The following is a 23,610-nucleotide window of genomic DNA, read 5'->3' as shown; positions in this document are numbered from 1 at the left end:
TTTTATATATAAAAAAATTATATACAAACTAGCGTTTGTTTTGTACTCTAGCACACAGCTTTGCCATCACAAAATCCTCTGATCAAATTAAAGGCTCTTTCTTCTCTTAGCAAGTCTGTAAAATTAAAGTACTATATTTTTCACCAATTCAGGATCCTCTAGATTTATAAAGTGGTCTTTGTCAGGCTCTGATACAAATCATATATAATACTGTTTTAAAGAACATCACCCTTTTTCTCTCTCCAAAGGGAAAATTTAGAACATGTTAAACAGAACATAAAATAATTTAAATTGAGAGTACTATTATATTTCTGCCAAAACTTTATGTGTGGTAATTTTTTTATCATAATACCATATTCAGATTTAAATTAGTTATTTTTATAATCAATTTTTTATGCAGATTTTGTTCAAAACCTTCATTTCAATTTTTTCTTCCCACAACTCATTAACTGCAGTATCTAATACAGTTTTTATAAAGCAAGGTTTAAATATTACTGAGCATTATTGCAGACTAGTTTTAATTTTTTCTACATACCTATATACAGATATAGATATGTTTTTTTACTCATAGAGGATGATATAACTAAAGTGCAGCCATGACTGGATGGAGAAATTATATTTAATATTATGCAGCAAATCCACCTAAATTAAGGGTCAGTCTTATATTTACCAATAATTTTGTAAAAGTATAAGAAATAAATGTGTTTATGATTATACTCTGCTAAAAATAAAGTTTATCACCACCAACATTTAGAAATAAAAAGTATAAATCGCTAAGTGTCAAAAAATTGATATCATAATAATATTTAGTGAGCACTTAAAGGGCCCCTTCTCTTCACTACATTATATTCTTTATGAATTTCCCCTGGGGTTCTACGACATGGTAGCCTGAGCTAATCACTTCCTTGCTGCACAAAGTGTGGCACACAGAACAGCAGCACTGGCATCACCTAGGAACTTGCTAGAAATGCAGCATCTTGAGTTCCACGTAAATGTATTGAATCGAGGGCGGAGCAAGATGGCAGAATAGGAACAGCTCCAGTCTCCAACTTCCAGCGCGAGCGACACAGAAGATCGGTGATTTCTGCATTTTCAACTGAGGTACTGGGGTCATCTCACTGGGGAGTGCCGGACAATTGGTGCTGGTCAGCCGCAGCAGCCTGACCAGCGAGAGCTGAAGCAGGGCGAGGCATTGCCTCACCTGGGAAGCGCAAGGGGGAAGGGAATCCCTTTTCCTAGCCAGGGGAACTGAGACACACAACACCTGGAAAATCGGGTAATTCCCACCCCAATACTGTGCTTTAAGCAAATGGGCACACCAGGGGATTATACCCATACCTGTCCGGGAGGGTCCCATGGCCATGGAGCCTCCCTCATTGCTAGCACAGCAGTCTGCGATCTAACCACAAGGCAGCAGCGAGGCTGGGGGAGGGGCGCCCGCCATTGCTGAGGCTTAAGTAGGTAAACAAAGCCCCTGGGAAGCTCGAACTGGGTGGAGCTCACAGCAGCTCAAGGAAACCTGCCTGTCTCTGTAGACTCCACCTCTGGGGACAGGGCACAGCTAAACAACAAAAGGGGAAGCAGCAGAGGCCTGTGCAGATGCCAACGACTCTGTCTGACAGCTTTGAAGAGAGCAGTGGATCTCCCAACACGGAGGTTGAGATCAAAGAACGGACAGACTGCCTGCTCAAGTGGGTCCCTGGCCTCTGAGTAGCCTAACTGGGAGACATCCCCCAATAGGGGCAGTCTGACACCCCACACCTCACAGGGTGGAGTACACCCCTGAGAGGAAGCTTCCAAAGTAAGAATCAGACAGGTATATTCGCTGTTCAGCAATATTCTATCTTCTGCAAACTCTGCTGCTGATACCCAGACAAACAGGGTCTGGAGTGGACCTCGAGCAATCTGCAACAAACCTACAGCTGAGGGTCCTGACTATTAGAAGGAAAACTGTCAAACAGGAAGAACACCTATGCCAAAACCCCATCAGTACGTCACCATCACCAAAGACCAGAGGCAGATAAAACCATGAAGATGGGGAAGAAGCAGGGCAGAAAAGCTGGAAATTCAAGAAATAAGAGCGCATCTCCCCCTGCAAAGGAGCACAGCTCATCGCCAGCAACAGATCAAAGCTGGTCAGAGAATGACTTTGATGAAATGAGAGAAGAAGGCTTCAGTCCATCAAACTTCTCAGAGCTAAAGGAGGAATTACGTACCCAGTGCAAAGAAACTAAAAATCTTGAAAAAAGAGTGGAAGAATTGATAGCTAGAATAATTAATGCAGAGAAGGTGATAAATGAAATGACAGAGATGAAAACCATGACACGAGAAATGCGTGACAAATCCTCAAGCTTCAGTAACTGACTCGATCAACTGGAAGAAAGAGTATCGGTGATTGAGGATCAAATGAATGAAATGAAGCAAGAAGAAAAACCAAAAGGAAAAAGAAGAAAAAGAAATGAACAAAGCCTGCAAGAAGTATGAGATTATGTAAAAAGACCAAATCTACGTCTGATTGGGGTGCCTGAAAGTGAGGGGGAAAATGGAACCAAGTTGGAAAACACTCTTCAGGATATCATCCAGGAGAACTTCCCCAACCTAGTAGGGCAGGCCAACATTCAAATTCAGAAAATACAGAGAACACCACAAAGATACACCTTGAGAAGAGCAACTCCAAGACACATAATTGCCAGATTCACCAAAGTTGAAATGAAGGAAAAAATCTTAAGGGCAGCCAGAGAGAACGGTCGAGTTACCCACAAAGGGAAGCCCATCAGACTAACAGCAGACCTCTCGGCAGAAACTCTACAAGCCAGAAGAGAGTGGGGGCCAATATTCAACATTCTTAAAGAAAAGAATTTTAAACCCAGAATTTCATATCCAGCCAAACTAAGTTTCATAAGTGAAGGAGAAATAAAATCCTTTACAGATAAGCAAATGCTTAGATTTTGTCACCACCAGGCCTGCCTTACAAGAGACCCTGAAGGAAGCCCTAAACATGGAAAGGAACAACCGGTACCAGCCATTGCAAAAACATGCCAAAATGTAAAGACCATCAAGGCTAGGAAGAAACTGCATCAACTAACGAGCAAAATAACCAGTTAATATCATAATAGCAGGATCAAGTTCACACATAATAATATTAACCTTAAATGTAAATGGACTAAATGCTCCAATTAAAAGACACAGACTGGCAAACTGGATAAAGAGTCAAGACCCATCAGTCTGCTGTATTCAGGAGACCCATCTCACATGCAGAGACATACATAGGCTCAAAATAAAGGGATGGAGGAAGATCTACCAAGCAAATGGAGAACAAAAAAAAGCAGGGGTTGCAATCCTAGTCTCTGATAAAATAGACTTTAAACCATCAAAGATCAAAAGAGACAAAGAAGGCCATTACATAATGGTAAAGGGATCAATTCATCAGGAAGAGCTAACTATCCTAAATATATATGCACCCAATATAGGCATACCCAGGTTCATAAAGCAAGTCCTTAGAGACTCACAAAGAGACTTAGACTCGCATACAATAATAATGGGAGACTTTAACACTCCACTGTCAACATTAGACAGATCAACGAGACAGAAAGTTAAAAAGGATATGCAGGAATTGAACGCATCTCTGCACCAAGTGCATCTAATAGACATCTATAGAACTCTCCACCCCAAATCAACAGAGTATACATTCTTCTCAGCACCACATCACACTTATTCCAAAATTGACCACATAATTGGAAGTAAAGCACTCCTCAGCAAATGTACAAGAACAGAAATTATAACAAACTGTCTCTCAGACCACAGTGCAATCAAACTAGAACTCAGGACTAAGAAACTCAATCAAAACCGCTCAACTACATGGAAACTGAACAACCTGATCCTGAATGACTACTGGGTACATAACGAAATGAAGGCAGAAATAAAGATGTTCTTTGAAACCAATGAGAACAAAGATACAACATACCAGAATCTCTGGGACACATTTAAAGCAGTGTGTAGTGGGAAATTTATAGCACTAAATGCCGACAAGAGAAAGCAGGAAAGATCTAAAATTGACACTCTAACATCACAATTAAAAGAACTGGAGAAGCACGAGCAAACACATTCAAAAGCTAGCAGAAGGCAAGAAATAACTAAGATCAGAGAAGAACTGAAGGAGATAGAGACACAAAAAACCCTCCAAAAAATCAATGAATCCAGGAGTTGGTTTTTTGAAAAGATCAACAAAATTGACAGACCGCTAGCAAGACTAATAAAGAAGAAAAGAGAGAGGAATCAAATAGACGCAATAAAAAATGATAAAGGGGATATCACCATGGACCCCACAGAAATACAAACTACCGTCAGAGAATACTATAAACACCTCTACGCAAATCAACTAGAAAATCTAGAAGAAGCGCCGCAGAAGGGGTCCTCGTGACAAGTTCCGCGTTCGCACCCTGAGTCCACTCGCCAGCCTGCTGCCCTCTGCCGCCGCACCCTGCACACCCGCCCCTCTCCTGTGCCAGGAACTTGCTACCACCAGCACCATGCCCTACCAATATCCAGCGCTGACCCCAGAGCAGAAGAAGGAGCTGTCTGACATCGCTCACCGCATCGTGGCACCCGGCAAGGGCATCTTGGCTGCAGATGAGTCCACTGGGAGCATTGCCAAGAGGCTGCAGTCCATTGGCACCGAGAACACCGAGGAGAACCGGCGCTTCTACCGCCAGCTGCTGCTGACAGCTGACGACCGAGTGAACCCCTGCATTGGGGGTGTCATCCTCTTCCACGAGACACTCTACCAGAAGATGGATGATGGTCGTCCCTTCCCCCAAGTTATAAAATCCAAGGGTGGTGTTGTGGGCATCAAGGTAGACAAGGGCGTGGTTCCCCTGGCAGGGACAAATGGCGAGACTACCACCCAAGGGTTGGATGGGTTGTCTGAGCGCTGTGCCCAGTACAAGAAGGATGGAGCTGACTTCGCCAAGTGGCGTTGTGTGCTGAAGATTGGGGAACACACCCCCTCAGCCCTCGCCATCATGGAAAATGCCAATGTCCTGGCCCGTTATGCCAGCATCTGCCAGCAGAATGGCATTGTGCCCATCGTGGAGCCTGAGATCCTCCCTGATGACCATGACTTGAAGCGCTGCCAGTATGTGACCGAGAAGGTGCTGGCTGCTGTCTACAAGGCTCTGAGTGACCACCACATCTACCTGGAAGGCACCTTGCTGAAGCCCAATATGGTCACCCCAGGCCATGCTTGCACCCAGAAGTTTTCTCATGAGGAGATTGCCATGGCGACCGTCACAGCGCTGCGCCGCACAGGCCCCCCGGCTGTCACTGGGATCACCTTCCTGTCTGGAGGCCAGAGTGAGGAGGAGGCATCCATCAACCTCAATGCCATTAACAAGCGCCCCCTGCTGAAGCCCTGGGCCCTGACCTTCTCTTATGGCCGAGCCCTGCAGGCCTCTGCCCTGAAGGCCTGGGGTGGGAAGAAGGAGAACCTGAAGGCTGCACAAGAGGAGTACCTCAAGCGAGCCCTGGCCAACAGCCTTGCCTGTCAAGGAAAGTACACCCCGAGCAGTCATGCCGGGGCTGCTGCCAGCAAGTCCCTCTTCATCTCTAACAACGCCTATTAAGCAGAGGTGTTCCCAGGCTTCCCCCAACACTCCAGGCCCCGCTCCCTCCCACTCTTGAAGAGGGGGCCTCCTCCTCGGGCCTCCAGACTGGCTTGCCCGCGCTCTTGCCTCCCTCGTGACAGTGGTGTATGGTGTTGTCTGTGAATGCTAAGTCCATCACCCTTTCCAGCACACTGCCAAATAAACAGCTATTTAAGGGGGGAAAAAAAAAAAGAAAATATAGAAGAAATGGATAATTTCCTGGACACTTACACTCTTCCAAGACTAAACCAGGAAGAAGTTGAATCCCTGAATAGACCAATAGCAGCCTCTGAAATTGAGGCAATTATTAATATAGCCTACCAACCAAAAAATGTCCAGGACCAGATGGATTCACAGCCCAATTCTACCAGAGGTACAAGGAGGAGCTGGTACCATTCCTTCTGAAAGTATTCCAATCAATAGGAAAAGAGGGAATCCTCCCTAACTCATTTTATGAGGCCAACATCATCCTGATACCAAAGCCTGGCAGAGACACAACAACAACAAAAAAAAATTTTAGACCAATATCCCTGATGAACATTGATGCAAAAATCCTCAATAAAATACTGGCAAAATGGATTCAGCAGCACATCAAAAAGCTTATCCACCATGATCAAGTGGGCTTCATCCCTGGGATGCAAGGCTGATTCAACATTCGCAAATCAATAAACATAATCCAGCATATAAACAGAACCAAAGACAAAAACCACATGATTATCTCAATAGATGCAGAAAAGGCTTTTGACAAAATTCAACAGCCCTTCATGTTAAAAACGCTGAATAAATTCGGTATTGATGGAACGTACCTCAAAATAATAAGAGCTATTTATGACAAACCCACAGCCAATATCACACTGAATGGGCAAAAACTGGAAAAATTCCCTTTGAAAACTGGCACAAGACAGGGATGCCCTCTCTCACCACTCCTATTCAACATAGTGTTGGAAGTTCTGGCTAGGGCAACCAGGCAAGAGAAAGAAATAAAGGGTATCCAGTTAGGAAAAGAAGAAGTCAAATTGTCCCTGTTTGCAGATGACATGATTGTATATTTAGAAAACCCCATTGTCTCAGCCCAAAATCTCCTTAAGCTGATAAGCAACTTCAGCAAGTCTCAGGATACAAAATTAATGTGCAAAAATCACAAGCATTCTTATACACCAGTAACAGACAAAGAGAGAGCCAAATCATGAATGAACTTCCATTCACAATTGTTTCAAAGAGAACAAAATACCTAGGAATCCAACTTACAAGGGATGTAAAGGACCAATTCAAGGAGAACTACAAACCAACCACTGCTCAGTGAAATAAAAGAGGACACAAACAAATGGAAGAACATATCATGCTCTTCGATAGGAAGAATCAATATCGTGAAAATGGCCATACTGCCCAAGGTTATTTATAGATTCAATGCCATCCCCATCAAACTACCAATGAGTTTCTTCACCGAATTGGAAAAAACTGCTTTAAAGTTCATACGGAACCAAAAAAGAGCCCGCATTGCCAAGACAATCCTAAGTCATAAGAATAAAGCTGGAGGCATCACGCTACCTGACTTCAAACTATACTACAAGGCTACAGTAACCAAAACAGCATGGTACTGGTACCAAAACACAGATATAGACCAATGGAACAGAACGGAGTCCTCAGAAATAATGCCACACATCTCCAACCATCTGATCTTTGACAAACCTGAGAGAAACAAGAAATGGGGAAAGGATTCCCTATTTCATAAATGGTGCTGGGAAAATTGGCTAGCCATAAGTAGAAAGCTGAAACTGGATCCTTTCCTTACTCCTTATACGAAGATTAATTCAAGATGGATTAGAGACTTAAATGTTAGACCTAATACCATAAAAACCCTAGAAGAAAACCTAGGTAGTACCATTCAGGACATAGGCATGGGCAAGGACTTCATGTCTAAAACACCAAAAGCAATGGCAGCAAAAGCCAAAATTGACAAATGGGATCTAATTAAACTAAAGAGCTTCTGCACAGCAAAAGAAACTACCATCAGAGTGAACAGGCAACCTACAGAATGGGAGAAAATTTTTGCAATCTACTCATCTGACAAAGGGCTAATATCCAGAATCTACAAAGAACTCAAACAAATTTACAAGAAAAAAACAAACAACTCCATCAAAAAGTGGGGAAAGGATATGAACAGACATTTCTCAAAAGAAGACATTCATACAGCCAACAGACACATGAAAAAATGCTCATCATCACTCACCATCAGAGAAATGCAAATCAAAACCACAATGAGATACCATCTCACACCAGTTAGAATGGCAATCATTCAAAAGTCAGGAAACAACAGGTGCTGGAGAGGATGTGGAGAAATAGGAACACTTTTACACTGTTGGTGGGATTGTAAACTAGTTCAACCATTATGGAAAACTGTATGGCAATTCCTTAAGGATCTAGAATTAGATGTACCATATGACCCAGCCATCCCACTACTGGGTATATACCCAAAGGATTATAAATCATGCTGCTATAAAGACACATGCACACGCATGTTTATTGCCACACTATTCACAATAGCAAAGACTTGGAATCAACCCAAATGTCCATCCGTGACACACTGGATTACGAAAATGTGGCACATATACACCATGGAATATTATGCAGCCATAAAAAAGGATGAGTTTGCGTCCTTTGTAGGGACATGGATGCAGCTGGAAACCATCATTCTTAGCAAACTATCACGAGAACAGAAAATCAAACACCGCATGTTCTCACTCTTAGGTGGGAACTGAACAATGACATCACTTGGACTCGGGAAGGGGAACATCACACATTGGGGCCTATCATGGGGAGGGGGGAGTGGGGAGGGATTGCATTGGGAGTTATACCTGATATAAATGGCGAACTGATTGGTGCTGACGAGTTGATGGGTGCAGCACACCAACATGGCACAAGTATACATATGTAACAAACCTGCACGTTATGCACATGTACCCTAGAACTTAAAGTATAATAAAAAAAAAAAGTATTGAATCAACATATGCATGTTAATAATCACCAACCAGGTTATTCATATGCACACTTTACAAAGCAGGAAATGGAGGCACAGAGAGAATAAGTAACTTTTCTATTAGAGTGTTAGCAGATGTGACAGGCATTGCCAGTAGCTTACTGATCAAATACATCCTTCTCCTTTCTAATAAATCCATTTTTATTTAGGGCAGAAATGTGCCCAATGCCAAGCAGGACACTAATTTCCCCAGATGTCCTCCTAGCTGAAAAGAGCTATGAAGATAAAGGCAGAAATCAGCTGCAAGTGCCTGGAAGTCTTATTTTTCTGACATAAGGAACAGATGATTCCATTCCTTCCTTTTATTCTGGCCTTAATCATAGATAGGATAGTTGGAGCTGCAGCAGTCATCTTGAGATCATGAGGTGACAAGCATAAAGAGAAGGAAACACTAAGAAAGGTGATGAAAAAAATAAAGAGTTATTTAAGCCACCTTTTTTAAGAACTCAGTGCTAGGAGCCACTTATCTGTAAAATTCTTGTTCGTGAGAAAAATTAACCACCACTGAAGTCACTGTAGGTGGAATTTCCTATTACACTCAGGCAAACACAGCCCTAACTGATGAAGGCTACTATGATAATTCTTCTCTTACCTATATTTGATAATTTTATTCCAATGCTAGAGAGCAAAGTTTCCTGTTTCCAATTGGCACTAAATTTGCAGTATAAAAAGTCACTTGAGATTATTATATCCTTTTCCAGTGTCTTCAGACAGAAGTATGTAAAGTGTTACACCACCCTCTCTAAGCGGGTGGGGAAAATTACAGATATAAGAGGCCACAAACTGTTCCCTAAAGGGAAGGGATTTGATGAAGAGACATCTGCTTTCACCCCACTAACTTTCAGATCCAGTCACTTAAATGTGCACCTGCCCAATTTCCTTGTGTTGATAGATTTTGCTTAACATCCCAGCTGTTCCCATGCAGTGGCAACACAGTCAGAAACTGCAGCTGCCCCCTGGAACTGGTGGCAGTCAGATATCTGAGGCTGAGATGACTGTATTACAAGCTGTCACCAAAAATGACAAAGACCAGAATGGGTGCGGTAGCAGCTAAAAAAGAATGGCAAACGCAGTCAACATCTGTGTAATAAGCATCTGAATGTAAATGTCCTCATCCTGAGTCAGCAACTGTATTCCATGGAACTTTTCATCACCTCTATATTTCACAGATCATAATGTAAATCCTAAATGACCCTCCCTGTTAAAGATATTAATTGTGCCATCAATTTGGCAGCAGCCAAAAATACCTCCTATAACCCTGCAGATTATCAGGGAAGCTTGAAAGTATGAAAGTTGAAATGAATCTGTTACAGCATGAATATTCTCCTCACTACTACATTGTCTTTTCTCCCTTAAGAGTTCAGATAACTGTTATTCTGATGTATGTGCCTGAATAATAAGAAGTCAACTTATGACATTTAATCTTTTTAAATGGTGACATATTTTAATATAATTATTACTAATAACATGGTTCTATATATGGTTTTCTTGTTAGTTATCTCTGATCCTGCAACTCTATAATTGCCACTAAGCCAAAACTACTCAAAATGATAAAAGGATCCTCAGTTTTAATTACTGTTGTCTTAGAAATCCCCTGCTTCCTTAAAAGGAAGTTAGTAACTCTACATTAACTCTAATTCTTTTATAATATTTTTACAATGTAAGCCTGCCCCATTTAGTCTCTTAAGATTATGAAGTTTCTTTTACTCGAATATGTGTTGGACAATTCTTTTGCAATTCTACTAACCACGAATCATCAGTTTCCCATTTTTTGCTTCAGTGATTACCCTTACATGCCCTAGATAACTAATTAAATCTATCCTCCCATATTCCCCCTACCTGACCTGAACACCAGCCTTGCAATTCCATTTTCTTTTAATTAGGAAGTAGTCTCTTGTGGTATCCAAATTTTAATCTTCTTTGCAAACCTAAGTAGCATTTTAGCCCACTATTTTTTTCTTGAAAATTTTGAAGTTTCTCTATATAATCACAGTAACAACAATGAATTTCTTCTGTTTACCCTGATTCTCTGACTATTGCTAACTTATGGAATTCTATTGTAATGACCCTTAAAAATGCATGTAATTGAAAAAATTTGAACTCTCCAACCAAAAAATCCTAGTAACTCAGCATCTTTTGCTACAAAATCTAAAATCTTCACAAGTAATTAAGAGTAAACAGGAAATCTTCCATCTCTTTCTAAAAGTCTCCCGTGACATTTGTCTTCCTCCTCTAAACTCCTCCAGTTCAAGTCTGGAGTTATCTTCTGTCCTGGAAAGTTTTTAACATACCTAATTCTAAAAGCATTCAATCCTTTTGCTAACTTAATTGAAACCAAATGCCTATGCAATACTTACTAAAATATGTTAAGTCCCATTAAAAAACATAACCTAAATAATGTATTTTGTAATACTACTTGGAGACATTTATAATTTTTATCCCTTCTTCAACTTTCCTTAACCTTGTGATGTAACTCTACTCCTCTGCTCATAAACAAAATCCAATTGTACTACCCATTATATTGAAATACTCATGTATTTCAGTATATGCCTGAAATAGTCATCAAGTTATTAGACTTTGCTACATCTCCACCAAACATTTAAAAATATTATGACCTTATTTTTAGTATAATTTTTGATGGATACTATATGCATATTTATATATATATCAGAAGGAACATCTTACTTTGTATGATGTTTTAAATCAAATTATTAATGCCCTATTTAATCACATTCTCTAAGAAAATGATACGCTTTTATACAAAAAAAAAATGGCATCACACATATCCCTGAAACATTTTACATTCATTCCCCTAATAAGTTTGTGACAATCTGAATGTTAATAAAAATATTTATTAAATCACAGAATACTATTTAAAAAATATTATGTGAAACTATTTTTACTTTTTAACATGTTTTAATACTGAAATAAACAACAAGAAATATAGAGAAGGTGAAATAGATTTAACTCATATATCAAATTAAGATTACACCTTAAAAAGGTACTATTGTACCTTTTTAAGTACAAAAAACACAAAGATACCAAAACTACCACTAATGCTAATTACTCAAACTGCAAAATCTAGTGGAGAATTTGAAGGGATCTGTATATGGTGATAAGTTGATATCCCTAATTTGATGAGCTTCTGTATATAATCATTTAATATTTAAACATTAATTTTAGTTTTATAATACCTTATTTGTAAATGATAAGATCTGTACCTCATGGGTTGAGGGTATTTTAACTGAAAAACAAAAAATTCCAGAATTCTGTGTTAATAATACTAAAAATTTAGAAGAAATAAACATAATTCTCATTACATAACTCTTTTTTGCGTTTTGTTGTTCATGTCTAGTTATCTTTCTTTCACCTGTAGCTCAAAACAAATAAGTTTTTCTAAAGAAGATAACTGAGTAGTATACGGAAGTTTCTATTGGAATTAACACTGTCTTAGTACTTTTGAGAATACCACACTTAAACACCCTCGACATCCCTGCTACAGACATAGAAAAATGTGCTCTCTGAGTCTTACTCTCTTGTATAGATATCATAATTCTCCGCCTCATAGTAAATATACCAGAAATCACTCTTCCCTTTATGACAGAATACTTAAAGTTCAATAAAGAAAACACAGAGTGGTTATACAGAATTCTTAATTAAGAAGAGAAAGAAGAAACCAGTGCCTAGAACACATGAAAGCCAGAACAAGCCAAAATATGATGTGATATGAATTTATGCAGACTGGGTCTTGTTCATGATAGTATTTCTAGCATTTAAAATAGTACCCAGCAAATCCTAAGCCCTTAGTAAGAAACAGTTGAATGAATGAGCTATACTTACAGCTACAAAACTTGGCTAACTCCAGTTAAATGGTACAAGCAAAAATCATTTCCTACTTCTCTAAACTTCAGTAGAATATTCTTATAATGGACCATGTGTTGTGTGGTTTCAAGCTATTTTGAGAATGACAGCGTATATGCCTCATCTCCCCCGAGAGACTTCATTTCCAGGAAGACCAACACCACACCTTGTATGTCTTTATATCCTGCAGAGTAGAATGGCTGGCATATCACACACTTTCAATACACATTTTAAGGAACAAAATACTAGAATAATTTAATTTGACTCTTTCTGTGTTAACGCATTGAGAAGTAATGAAATGTTTACTGGCCAATCTGTTCATTTCACTATCTTCACTACCAATATAGATTTCTACAAGGTGATTTATCTGTAGCAATCAAAATAGAACACTGAAACAAATGGATCAGTCATGCTTATGGTCCAATTTATCCACTGTGTATTAAGGGGGAGAGAAAGAAAAACTTTGACTGCATCTGAGCTGAAGTGCTACAGGCAAAAAATACAGTGAGTGAGGCATGCTTGTGCCTGAAACAGCCAAAATAAGCATCCCTCAAAATTATGACTGAGGACAACACCTTCACAACAGTGATGGTTGAAAAAACCAACTGCTATTAACCAAAAATGTTTTCAGATGAAAACAAAGCCCTAGTGTTAGTTCATTAAAACATGGGTAGTGGCCAGGCACAATGGGTCATGCCTATTATCCCAGCACTTTGGGAGGCCAAAGTGGGAGGATCACTTGAAGCCAAGAGTTCAAGACCAGACATAGTGAGACCCTGTGTCTACAAAAAATTTAAAAATTAGCTGGGTGTGGTGGTACACACCTGCGGTCCTAGCTACTCAGGGGACTGAGGCAGGAGGATCACTTGAACCTGGGAGGTGGAGGCCACAGTGGGCTAAGACTGAGTCCACGGTATTCCAGCCTGGGCAACATAGCAAGATTCTGTCTCAAAAATATAGGTAATATTCTCTGGGCCATGCACTTTACTGACATCACCTTAAACTTTGCCTGACACTTGCTGTATGGAGAGAAAGTGCTACTATCCAATATAATGCATCCAGTGCTCTCATATATTCAGTCTGTCTTTCCTATAAAACAATCACATGCTATATATCTGGTTAAAACAACCAACTGAGACAAAATTCTGCAAAACTACCTCACCGTAATTACTTCCTAAGAAGTCTATCTTAGTCCCATTCTGCAACAAAGAATGGGCAAGCAACACACAGTGTTAGTGAGGGTGTGCAGAAACACTAAGATGCTTGTTAATCATGCCTCAAAATATTAAAAAGCATCACAAAAAGCTGTACCTAACATTAATATGTTTCTAGTTTAACCTAGCATGCACTGTGTTAAAGTCCATCAGCATGCTATTTTCATGCCATATGGAGAGAAGAGGGATAGCCCCCAGACACAATTCAAGAAACTGACTTTGAAAGCTGTGTCCACAAGTCTCCAGCCTCCCCAATGGCATCCCATTTCAGGCAGCCATTACAGGTTTCATGCCTCCCACAAAGTAAATTTAAATAAATAGGAAATGACAAACGACTTGATATCAGTCATTTACACTTTTATCAAAAGCTGTTTACACACTTGTGTGAAATCATCCCAGTTTATTCATTTTCTCACTCATGAAATAATAAAAAGCAGTGTTCCCTGTGACCTTTATGCAGTCTAGTGGGTGGCTCTCGTGCGGAGCATGAAAGGGCTCTGAAATATTTTTATGCAGAAGGCTTATTCTGAAGGTTATCCTACTCAGTGAACTTTAGGAGACCCCAGGAATCTGAGTCTGAAAGGCAGGGAGACTAGATTCTCAGCTGCCTCATGCTTCTGAAGGAGCATCAGCTTTGACTGCAGCTGCTTGATTGAGGAGAATGCCAAACATCACAGTTTTTCAAAGAAGCAGAAGCTTTAACATCTGGAGTTTACTCTGCCTTCATCTGAGACTAGAACTACTTAACAGCTCAGCTCGATCTCTTATTTCCAACCATCTTGCAACCTACCTTTCCCTATCTTCCCCTCGCCTCCTCAGTTTTATATACTGAGATCTCAAAACACTTTCGGCATGTTCTCTCCCTCTTGATGTCTCCACCCCCATAATCATAAAGATAAGTATGATGTGATCAAGCATTAGGATATATACTCTAAAGTTTCAAGACTCAGAGGTTTTGCTGTTGAAGTGTCTGGTACATCCCAGGTTAGGGTGGTGACTATGCTTTCAATTTTATAATGTGTCCCTAAAATCATCATTTATATCATATGATGAGCTTTTATTCTGTAAATACACCTTTGCTTCTATAGGCAAATTCATTATCTTGAATTGATGATGCCAAACTGTTATATGTCATGATAGTAATCATGAAAGATAAATACATTATCTTTTTCATTGGTTTTGTTTTCAGGGATTTTGTTCATATACAAAGATGTGCCCACAATAAGAATGAATGCATAAGAAACACACAAATAACTTTTCTTTATAGCTGGATCCTGTGTGCTCCAAGTTTATCATGTTTCAAAAGTCAAAGCTTTTATAAATTAAATGTGACATGGGTTGATATATTCTATTTCATTTCTAGTAGAAGTGGTAGTAGAACCAACAATAACGATAATAATTTCTACATGTATTGAGTTCTTACTCTGTTTGCCAGCCACTGTCCAAAGGGATTAGATGTAAAAAGTAAAATAAGCCCTCAAAAAACCAATAAGCCTTGTAATTTTACAAATAAAGAAACCAAATCAAGGAGAGGTTAAGCAATGTGCTGAAAGTTATATAGGTATATACAATAGGAACAGAATTCAAAAGCAGGCACTGATCTTAACCATTACCTTATGAAGTAATACAATGCTCTTTTGAGGTCAGAATTCCTCTTAGGTTCTGGGAGAGATCAGATTTTTCAGTATTAACTTTTTCCCACTCAATAATTTCTATTTCATTTTTTATAAATTTGACGAGTAATAACATCAACAGAAATATTTTATCATATATCTCTCCACAGCCTGAGGATAAGTATCCAAGAGTGAAGTTGAAAACTGACCATCAGACACTAAGGCTGTGTTCAGACCTCATGTTTTTCATGGTTTTTAAGCATAAAGCACCTTCAAGGTTTCAGAGTATAAAACAAAAGTACCAGGTTGGGGGAGGGTGGTTCTAACCAGCCAACCTCCCTCAAAACAGCTTTTCAATGTGCAGTTAAGCATGGTACTCCATCTAGATTTTCAAGGCTGAATCTATAATTTAGATTCCAAGGCTTGTCATAGCTAATAGTTGTTACTCTCGAGCATGTGGATGTCAGCTTTCATAAATATATGAGGCCTGTCATCGCATTCAGTTTTCCAATGATCTTATAAAATTGACCCCAAAAAACAAATGTTGCTCCTTTTATTCATTTAACAGTGTGAAAGCCTCCTCTGAAATATAAAAATCCATGGGAGGTACCCCAACTTGTTAGTTCTAATGACTAAATTGAAGACAAAGGGAAGACTTGATACAGTTATTAGTTCTGGCTAATCTGCATCTACGTTCTTGTTAGGTAAGATTTTGAGGCAATGCCAGGTCAAGTTTTCAGGCCCACAATGAAGTGAGACTACCAAACGCATATCTACCAATATTTTCTTAACGTGTTCTTTTCAGCCAGGTGAAAAGAACATTTTTTCTAACTCATAGTTCAAAACTGGTTCCTCTTTTCTATGTACTCATTTATGTCATAGTTATAAAGGAAAGAAAATAGTAACTGAGATTAATTAACTAGATTATCGATCAATAGAGAAGTTCAGTTTGATACATTAAAATCGAATTGAGCCCATTTTTCCCTTATTATTCATTTCTGGGAAATAATGATACAGGTAATTTCCCTGAGCTTTCTATTTGAAATGACACGTGTGCATTCAGACTGAAAATGTTGGATGCAGAAGTAATCATGATAATAATTTAAACTTGCAACAGTACATTTAGAAAGTTCTTCAAAGTCTTTTAGTTATTATCATTTATTAACTGTCCACTAAATGCCAGTCTCTATGCTAAATTCATTGCATATGTCATATTTAAAATTCATAAAAAATTTAAGAATGTCATTAGAAATCCTGTTTCACAGATGACAAATATAGATCCAGAGAGGCTAGGATTGAAAGGTCATACAACTGCTTAGCACCAGAGCCAGGATTTTGCTAAATCTCCAGTCTAAAGCAAGGTTCTCTTCATTAACTGCTCTTCTGCAGAGCGACACTCAACTTACAACCTCAACATTCCTAACTAAAAGGTCAGCCAGATATAGGTAGTCCCATTTTCCAGACAATGAGCTGGTCACAGAAAAGTTAATCAAGCATCAACATTTATTTTATGACCACAATATGCAAATCAATATTTAGCTGCTGAGAAAAGAGGATTTATTTTACAATATCTTGACTCAATGAGCTTCAAATCTTAATAAGGTAATAAGGGAAATATAAAATGGTAATATATCATACATGATAGCACATAATATGTATCAGTAGACATAGTGCCAATGACTGGTTAAAAAAAATTAAGAGAAAATTTAATCTGGGTGCTTCAATTCAGTTAAGAAAGATCTTTACTAAAATGGACTGGTGTTAAGATGATTTTCATAGGAAAGGTAGGGTTTAGATCAGCAGAGGGGATGAGGAAAAAGTGATTCCATTCAGAGCAGATCATATGACTAAAAGCCAAGGGAATAGATGAGAATGAATTATCAAGAGAAAATAAATAGATGTGTTTGAAGGGCAGGAAGAATGGGAGGTGGGGTAAAGTGGTAAATGAAACCAGAGAAGTAGGCTGCAGAAATCCTTGTTAAATTAGCAATCTAAGGGAGGAGAGAAAGAATTGATATCATTGAACTGCCAATATGTAGCACATGCTTTGTGTACACTTTTTGTTTATATAATCAACTCAACAACTCTAAAGGTAACTATATCACAGCCACAGAAACAGAGGTGATATGGCCAAGGCACAGTTCTGTGTATGAATGGAGCAGAATTCCAGTCTAGACCTGTCTTCCTCCAAGGAATATGTTCCTTCCACTATCCCTCACCACCATCTACCAAAGGAAATGGGGAGCCACCATTGGCACTCGATCAAGAGAAGACAGTGACATATGAAAAGGAGTATAAAGCTAAAAGACGACTGACCTGACTGTGAGATATTAGCATATGTTCAATATCAGAGGATTGAGGAAGGAAGAGAATAACTCAAAAAAGCCACTTAGTGTATTGTATTAACCCAACTAACAAGGTAACGTAAATCTCTATTTGAATGCAAGCATTGGAAATAAAAAGGATGCAAGATTTTACAAAAGAAATATAAGGAGATCAGTGGCAATACCTAAGTCCTCAAACAGGTAGTTTCTACTACCCAACCATACACCCAGAGGATAAATACTCTTCTTAAAAATTCAAAGAGACAAAAGCTACAGGCTAACTTGGATATTTTAAAATTTGACAGCAGATGATTTATTTTAAAATAATACAATCTATGCCTTCGGAAAAAATCTGCCTTAGTGCAAACTACCTCTTGAACCACGATTGTGAATTATGAGAGCCTCACTTCTTACTTACTAGGCTTCCTTCTCTTATACAAGTTTGGTCAATAGTTCATTGTCCCATATGTTAACATGGATAGTAATCCTTATATTCATGTTTATTAGGCATATTAATTACTAATCAGATATTCTTTTCCTTTTTATTTTTCCTACTAGAAACTAAGCATATATTAAGCAACTGAATCCTTCCTTCAGGATACAATGTGTCATGTCTGTGAACATTATTCCTCTCTGGGATTTATCTTTTAAAATGTAAGATATCACTCAGGGATTCAAGTAAAAAAACTAATAGAAATTAAATGGCATATTATTGAACCAGTTGGGCCTCTTCCAACTTTTTTCTTACCCATGGACCATCCAAACCATACAGTTGACAAATATATATATACACAAATCTTTTCCAGCAACTAAGGATTGCAAAGTCACCAAAACTTGCAATAACCAGATTAACTATATAAATCTTCAATTACTATCAACTGTTCAACCAATTTGTCTTAATTTTGAATTAACTGTGAAACCAAACATCTTAATGATTATGAAACCAACAAGTGATATATATGATCATTAAAATGTAGCATATTACCCAAGCCAAATTTTCTTTCCCTTTTTGAGTAAAAATACATTTTTCTGAATAAAAAATTAATGTTTAAATTTGAAATCAAACTGTGCCACAATCTAAAAATTTAGACTTATGTCTAATATATATCTGAAATGTTTTTGAAAGTTTCAAGAACAACAAACTTGTACATATTTTAGAAACATCACATGCAAGTGTAAAGAAGCATCATCATAGAATGCTAAAAAGTGTATTTGTTAAAATACAACCACTATATTCTTATATTTTTTATGTTCCTTATTTCTGTGTATCTGAGCTGATATGAAAATATGATTAAAGAAAGTAAATATACTTTCTTTACATATGAAATATACTTTCATATATGTATATCTACTCAATAATGCTAGATTTTAACATACTCTAAGTGTAAGAAAGTTAGCCATTTAAAATAGGTTACTTTAAAAACTATTCATGCAGAAAGTCTGGGCTCCATATGACTTTAGTCATTCTATGAAAGATATGTTAAACACATTATGTATGTATAAAAGGAATCACAGATAATGTTTTTTCATATATCTTACTTTCTATTTTCTATAATTTTATATACACAGTGATGCATTCGTATCTAAAATGTATTAAAATAGGAATATTACCCTTAACTTTTAAAGGCATTATTTTATGAGAGTTTTAAAAAAGGAAAACTATTTTTACCTCCCAGTCCTGGTCTAAGCCGATTATCGTAACCATCCAGAAGTCTGTCAAGAATTCTTGTAAAGATGGTAATGTTATTTTTAGCCTCATCTTCTTGGATGTTAGCCAGCACCAACCTAAACAGATAATTTTAAAAGCTTTTATATATATATATATATATATATATGTGTGTGTGTGTGTGTGTGTGTTTTGCAAATTCCAACCTGCTTGTCTTCCTTAATTTAAATTTTAACACTCCTTGGGCTATTAGTACTACCCGTTTTCCTCCTTTTTTTTTTTTTTTTTTTTTTTTTTTTTTTTTGTTAACTTCTATAAATACAGGTATGTCTGCAAACAAGGTAAACATGAAATTGAAATAGATTCTAAACAGTAGATTATCAGAAGTTTGATGTTAACATTATTTGAGATTCTTACCCCTTTAACATTTATGTGGACTATTCATTTTCTTTCTAAATCCATCTCCTGGGATATATTATGATTGTAGATTAACACATGCAAACACTATTAGCATTGCTATTCTACAGTTAGAAAATTCCAGTAATCAGACTCGTGAAATAACTGTTTTCAATATTAATTGGAAAATAAATTGGTTTTTGACGGTAAATATATTTTCTATCTCTCTCATAAGAATCTTTCTTTTTTGTATGTCTTTTTCTCTTTCAAATCAGGATTTTTTCCTTACTTTGGGTATACCTCCACCCAATGGCCAAGTGCAATATAGACATCAGGGAAACTCCACTGGCTATGTGCCAGGCTCTATGTAGCCAGGAGGTGGAGGTGGGCTCTGAAAGCATCAGCAACACATACACAGCTGCAGAGATCCTTAGAACCTAGTTCTTCCTGATTGGTCTCTGAGAAGAGCAATATTGTAAAAATTAAAATGCCTAGTTATTTTGTTTTGGTGATAAATTTGTAGAAAGAACAAACGGTCTCAAAATATCACCAGAAAAGCTTTAGAAATTGTGATTTTCTCCATTATTTCTCCATCATAAAGCCAAACCCTGATTCTATGACATGCAGCAATTTGTTGCAGAAGCAACTAAATGTATAAAACAGAATGTCCATTTTCATTGTCTTTTTTTTCCTCAGAATGAATCAGATATTTAAATTACTGGCCCCAAAAAGGAATCATTTATATAATAGAATACAAGACTGGCATAAGCATTACTGGTCAAATATAGAACAGAAAACTAGTTGAGAGAAATATGATTAAACACTGAGATTTTCAGTGATTACTAATTGATCATGGATTGTCCACTCTTTTAAAATAAAAGTAATATGTAATTACATTCTGATCAAGGTGCATTGTATAAAATATTATCAAAAGTGTCCATTTGCATTTAAATAATAACAGAGCTAGTAGCTATAAGTAGTCACAATACATCAAAAACTGGTAACCAACCTCAAACAAATGTTGTCTTAAGAGAGTGAAAATATTAAAATATTGAAATGAAGATAAACATCCACAAATTAAATAAGCATATCACTTTATACCCTCTAGACTCAAAAGTTTCTGTATTGCCTACTTAAGCTAATTTTAAAACCAATAGGTAAGATTTTCATAAAGTTCCACATGGAGATTTTCGCTTGAAAGTGTTTTTTAATCACATTTTGTATTTTCTTTCTCAAATCAATATGCAGTGATTAAATTAGTAGGTATTTTCCAAATAAAAACAAGGCTTTACGAGATAGATGGCATCTCAATTCTAAGAAATGTTTTCATACTTTGACCATTACTCGGACAATAAAATAAAAAGTTAAAAGATAAATAAAGGTATAATAAAGACTTACTAGTTTTTTTTAAAATAAATAGTTACAAGAACATTCTTACAAAACTTGTATCTTAAGTCTTCTGGTATTTTGAGAATCATATCCTAAAGGCATTAAAGAAGAGATACCCATTGATGATGAAAATCAGGAAAAACTACAAATAAAATGAAGTTACTGAAAGCAATAAAAATTAATTTCATGTTTTTATAGTATAGGCAAAAGAAAATTCATTACATATTTTAAATCAGTACTCCTGATTGTAAGCATTTGAGAAAAAATCTTAATAATGCAAAATGTTGATGATTAATAAATCTAGCTTTTGTTTTATTGTTTGTGATTGTGAAGTTGCATTCTACCTCCACCTAGAGGTTTAAGACTCACACATCATTTGGGTTTTCTATGGTGACTAAAGGAGCCATACCATTAAAAAAAAGAAAAGAAAAAGGAAAACAAAAAAAAAAATAGTTAACACTCAAATCACTTAGCTGGTACTTTTCTGTCAGCTTGAAGGAAAACTTGGCTTCCTTACCGAATCCTGGTGTTATATTATAAGTGCCTATACTTAATTACTTCAATTCCTTGTAGGAATATGCCATTGAAAGGATTTTCTCTTCTTCTGTGAATGTTCTGCATGGAAAATGCTTCTGTTTGCTTTTGGATCTTATCACTAAGAACGAGAAGCAGTGAAGTTTTTATAATCTACTACTTCATAGTTCACTCTCCCCATACACCCCCTTTCTGAGAAATAATTCTTTAAAATACCCTTGATTTTCAAAAGCATTAATGGCATACAAGAAACACATCTTTACCGTGAATTAAAATAGTCAAATACAATAAATATCTCACCTGGCAGGGTCCCACACCAAGAAAACAAAAAGCAGCAACTGCATGTTGTAAATGTTCAATTTTGTCTTCATCACCGCCGCTCTTTACAAAGCCATGAAAGGAAAAACAAAATACACTTAAAATTGCCTTCAGTTCCACTATCCAAGTAACCCCAAAGAATATCCTTTTAGTTAGGGATTCGTGTTAAAGCTACGGAGATTACTTCCTGGACAGTGTGTGGGACTTGATGATTGAGATTTCTTTTTTATAGACCCCCACCCCCACCCTTTTCCTTTCTCTTTCTTTTCTTTCTTTCTTTCTTTCTTTCTTTCTTTCTTTCTTTCTTTCTTTCTTTCTTCCTTCCTTCCTTCCTTTCTTTCTTTCTTTCTTTCTTTCTTTCTTTCTTTCTTTCTTTCTTTCTTTCTTTCTTTCTTTCTTTCTTTCTTTCTTTCTTTCTTTCTTTCTTTCTTTCTTTCTTTCTTTCTTTAACAGCAAGATGACCAAGTAATCAGACTTCTCTCTGTCAGGAATGTCCCCCAACCTCATCGTCAGCAAACACTGTTTTGCGCACACATGTAATAATAACACCCTGGACTTTAAACTGACATAGCAGCTGGAAAGGGAATGGGTTGGAGGGGAGGGGAGGAAAGGAGAGGAGAGATGGGTACTTCACGCCACCACCCCCTCAACCAAGACCACCTCCGCAACCATAGCGGGAAATGCTAGGGGCAGGCAGCCCACTTTTGCAATTATTCTTTTCATTACAGTGAACTGCAATCCTCATGTTTTCGTTTCTTCACTCCCCTTAACAAAATAAAATAAAATAATATCCCTCCTTGCCCACCCACGGTTGCCCAAGACCAAGTCTTGGAGGCAGCCAGGTTCGGATCAAGTGCTGCGAAACGACGCGTTTGATCGCTCCGGAGCCAACGATCACAATAAGAGAAGGAGTGTGAGGCTCCGGCAGCAAACCACCAGCCAGGCAGGCAGCGGTAATCACAGTGTGCAAAGTTGAAGACTATAAAAGAGCCAGGCTAACGTGCTGCCGGGCAGGTGTCCTGGATTTTATTGTAGTTGCAAATATGCTTCTGGTGATAGGTATCGAAATTATTTTTTAAGTGCGCTGGGGAGGAGGGAGGTGCGGGAATTGAGCCTCCTCCGTTTCCAGGGAGCCTCTGAAAGTGGGGTGGGGGAGATGAGGCATGCAAGCGAGGCAAAGACAAACAGGAAAGGGTCTCTATCAGGACCAACGTGTGCGACCCTACCTGAAACGGCAAGCAGAATTCGGTGTTTTCTTCCTTTTGCCCTGATCTTGACGAGATAGGAAACTTAGAGAGAGAGAGAGATCGAGAGAGAGAGAGAGAGAGAGAGAGAGAGAGAGAGAGACTGAGACTGCAGCAGCCAAGCGAGAGTGAAGCGATGGGCTGGTAGAAGCCGGAGAGGAGCGCTAGGAGCGGCGGCGGCGGCGCGATGTGTAGAAGGAGGCAAAGGCGTTCGTAGTGGCGGTATGGGCGGAGGAGGAGGAAGAGGAGGAGGAGGAAGAGGAGGAGGGGGAAAACGATGACAGGAGCTGGGGCGGGGGGGGGAATTGGGGGAACGCGGGCGGAGGCGCGGTGCGCGCCGGCGGTGGCGGGCACGAGCCCCGTGCCTGGAGG

The 23,610-nt window shown here is 38.2% G+C and overlaps 1 protein-coding gene and 1 pseudogene across 6 annotated transcripts in view; one reads left to right on the top strand and one right to left on the bottom strand.

Moving 5' to 3' along the window:
- GABRA2 (gamma-aminobutyric acid type A receptor subunit alpha2) overlaps positions 1–23,401 on the bottom strand; it is a 148,202-nt gene extending 124,801 nt beyond the window's left edge. For 2 of the 5 annotated variants that reach the window (XM_023224484.1, XM_023224482.1), the window contains exons 1-2: positions 21,977–22,047; positions 19,361–19,476 (exon numbers count right to left, since the gene is read on the bottom strand). In XM_023224484.1, the coding sequence (XP_023080252.1) occupies positions 19,361–19,476; positions 21,977–22,047 (187 nt within the window). Of the gene's footprint in view, positions 1–19,360; positions 19,477–21,976; positions 22,058–23,220 lie in introns of those variants that run through there. The other 3 variants (XM_023224485.1, XM_023224483.1, XM_031935356.1) reach the window with 3 other exon arrangements.
- Positions 4,403–5,834, top strand: LOC111550847 (annotated as a pseudogene). The gene has a single exon (XR_002734188.3). The product of XR_002734188.3 is annotated as a fructose-bisphosphate aldolase A pseudogene (transcript).
- Positions 23,402–23,610: the final 209 nt, after the last annotated feature.

This window comes from Piliocolobus tephrosceles, chromosome 3, assembly GCF_002776525.5.
Source record: "Piliocolobus tephrosceles isolate RC106 chromosome 3, ASM277652v3, whole genome shotgun sequence".
In the NCBI taxonomy this organism is placed as follows: Eukaryota; Metazoa; Chordata; class Mammalia; order Primates; family Cercopithecidae; genus Piliocolobus; species Piliocolobus tephrosceles.
Note: the sequence above shows the minus strand (reverse complement) of the source record. Positions and strands in the feature narration are given on the sequence as shown.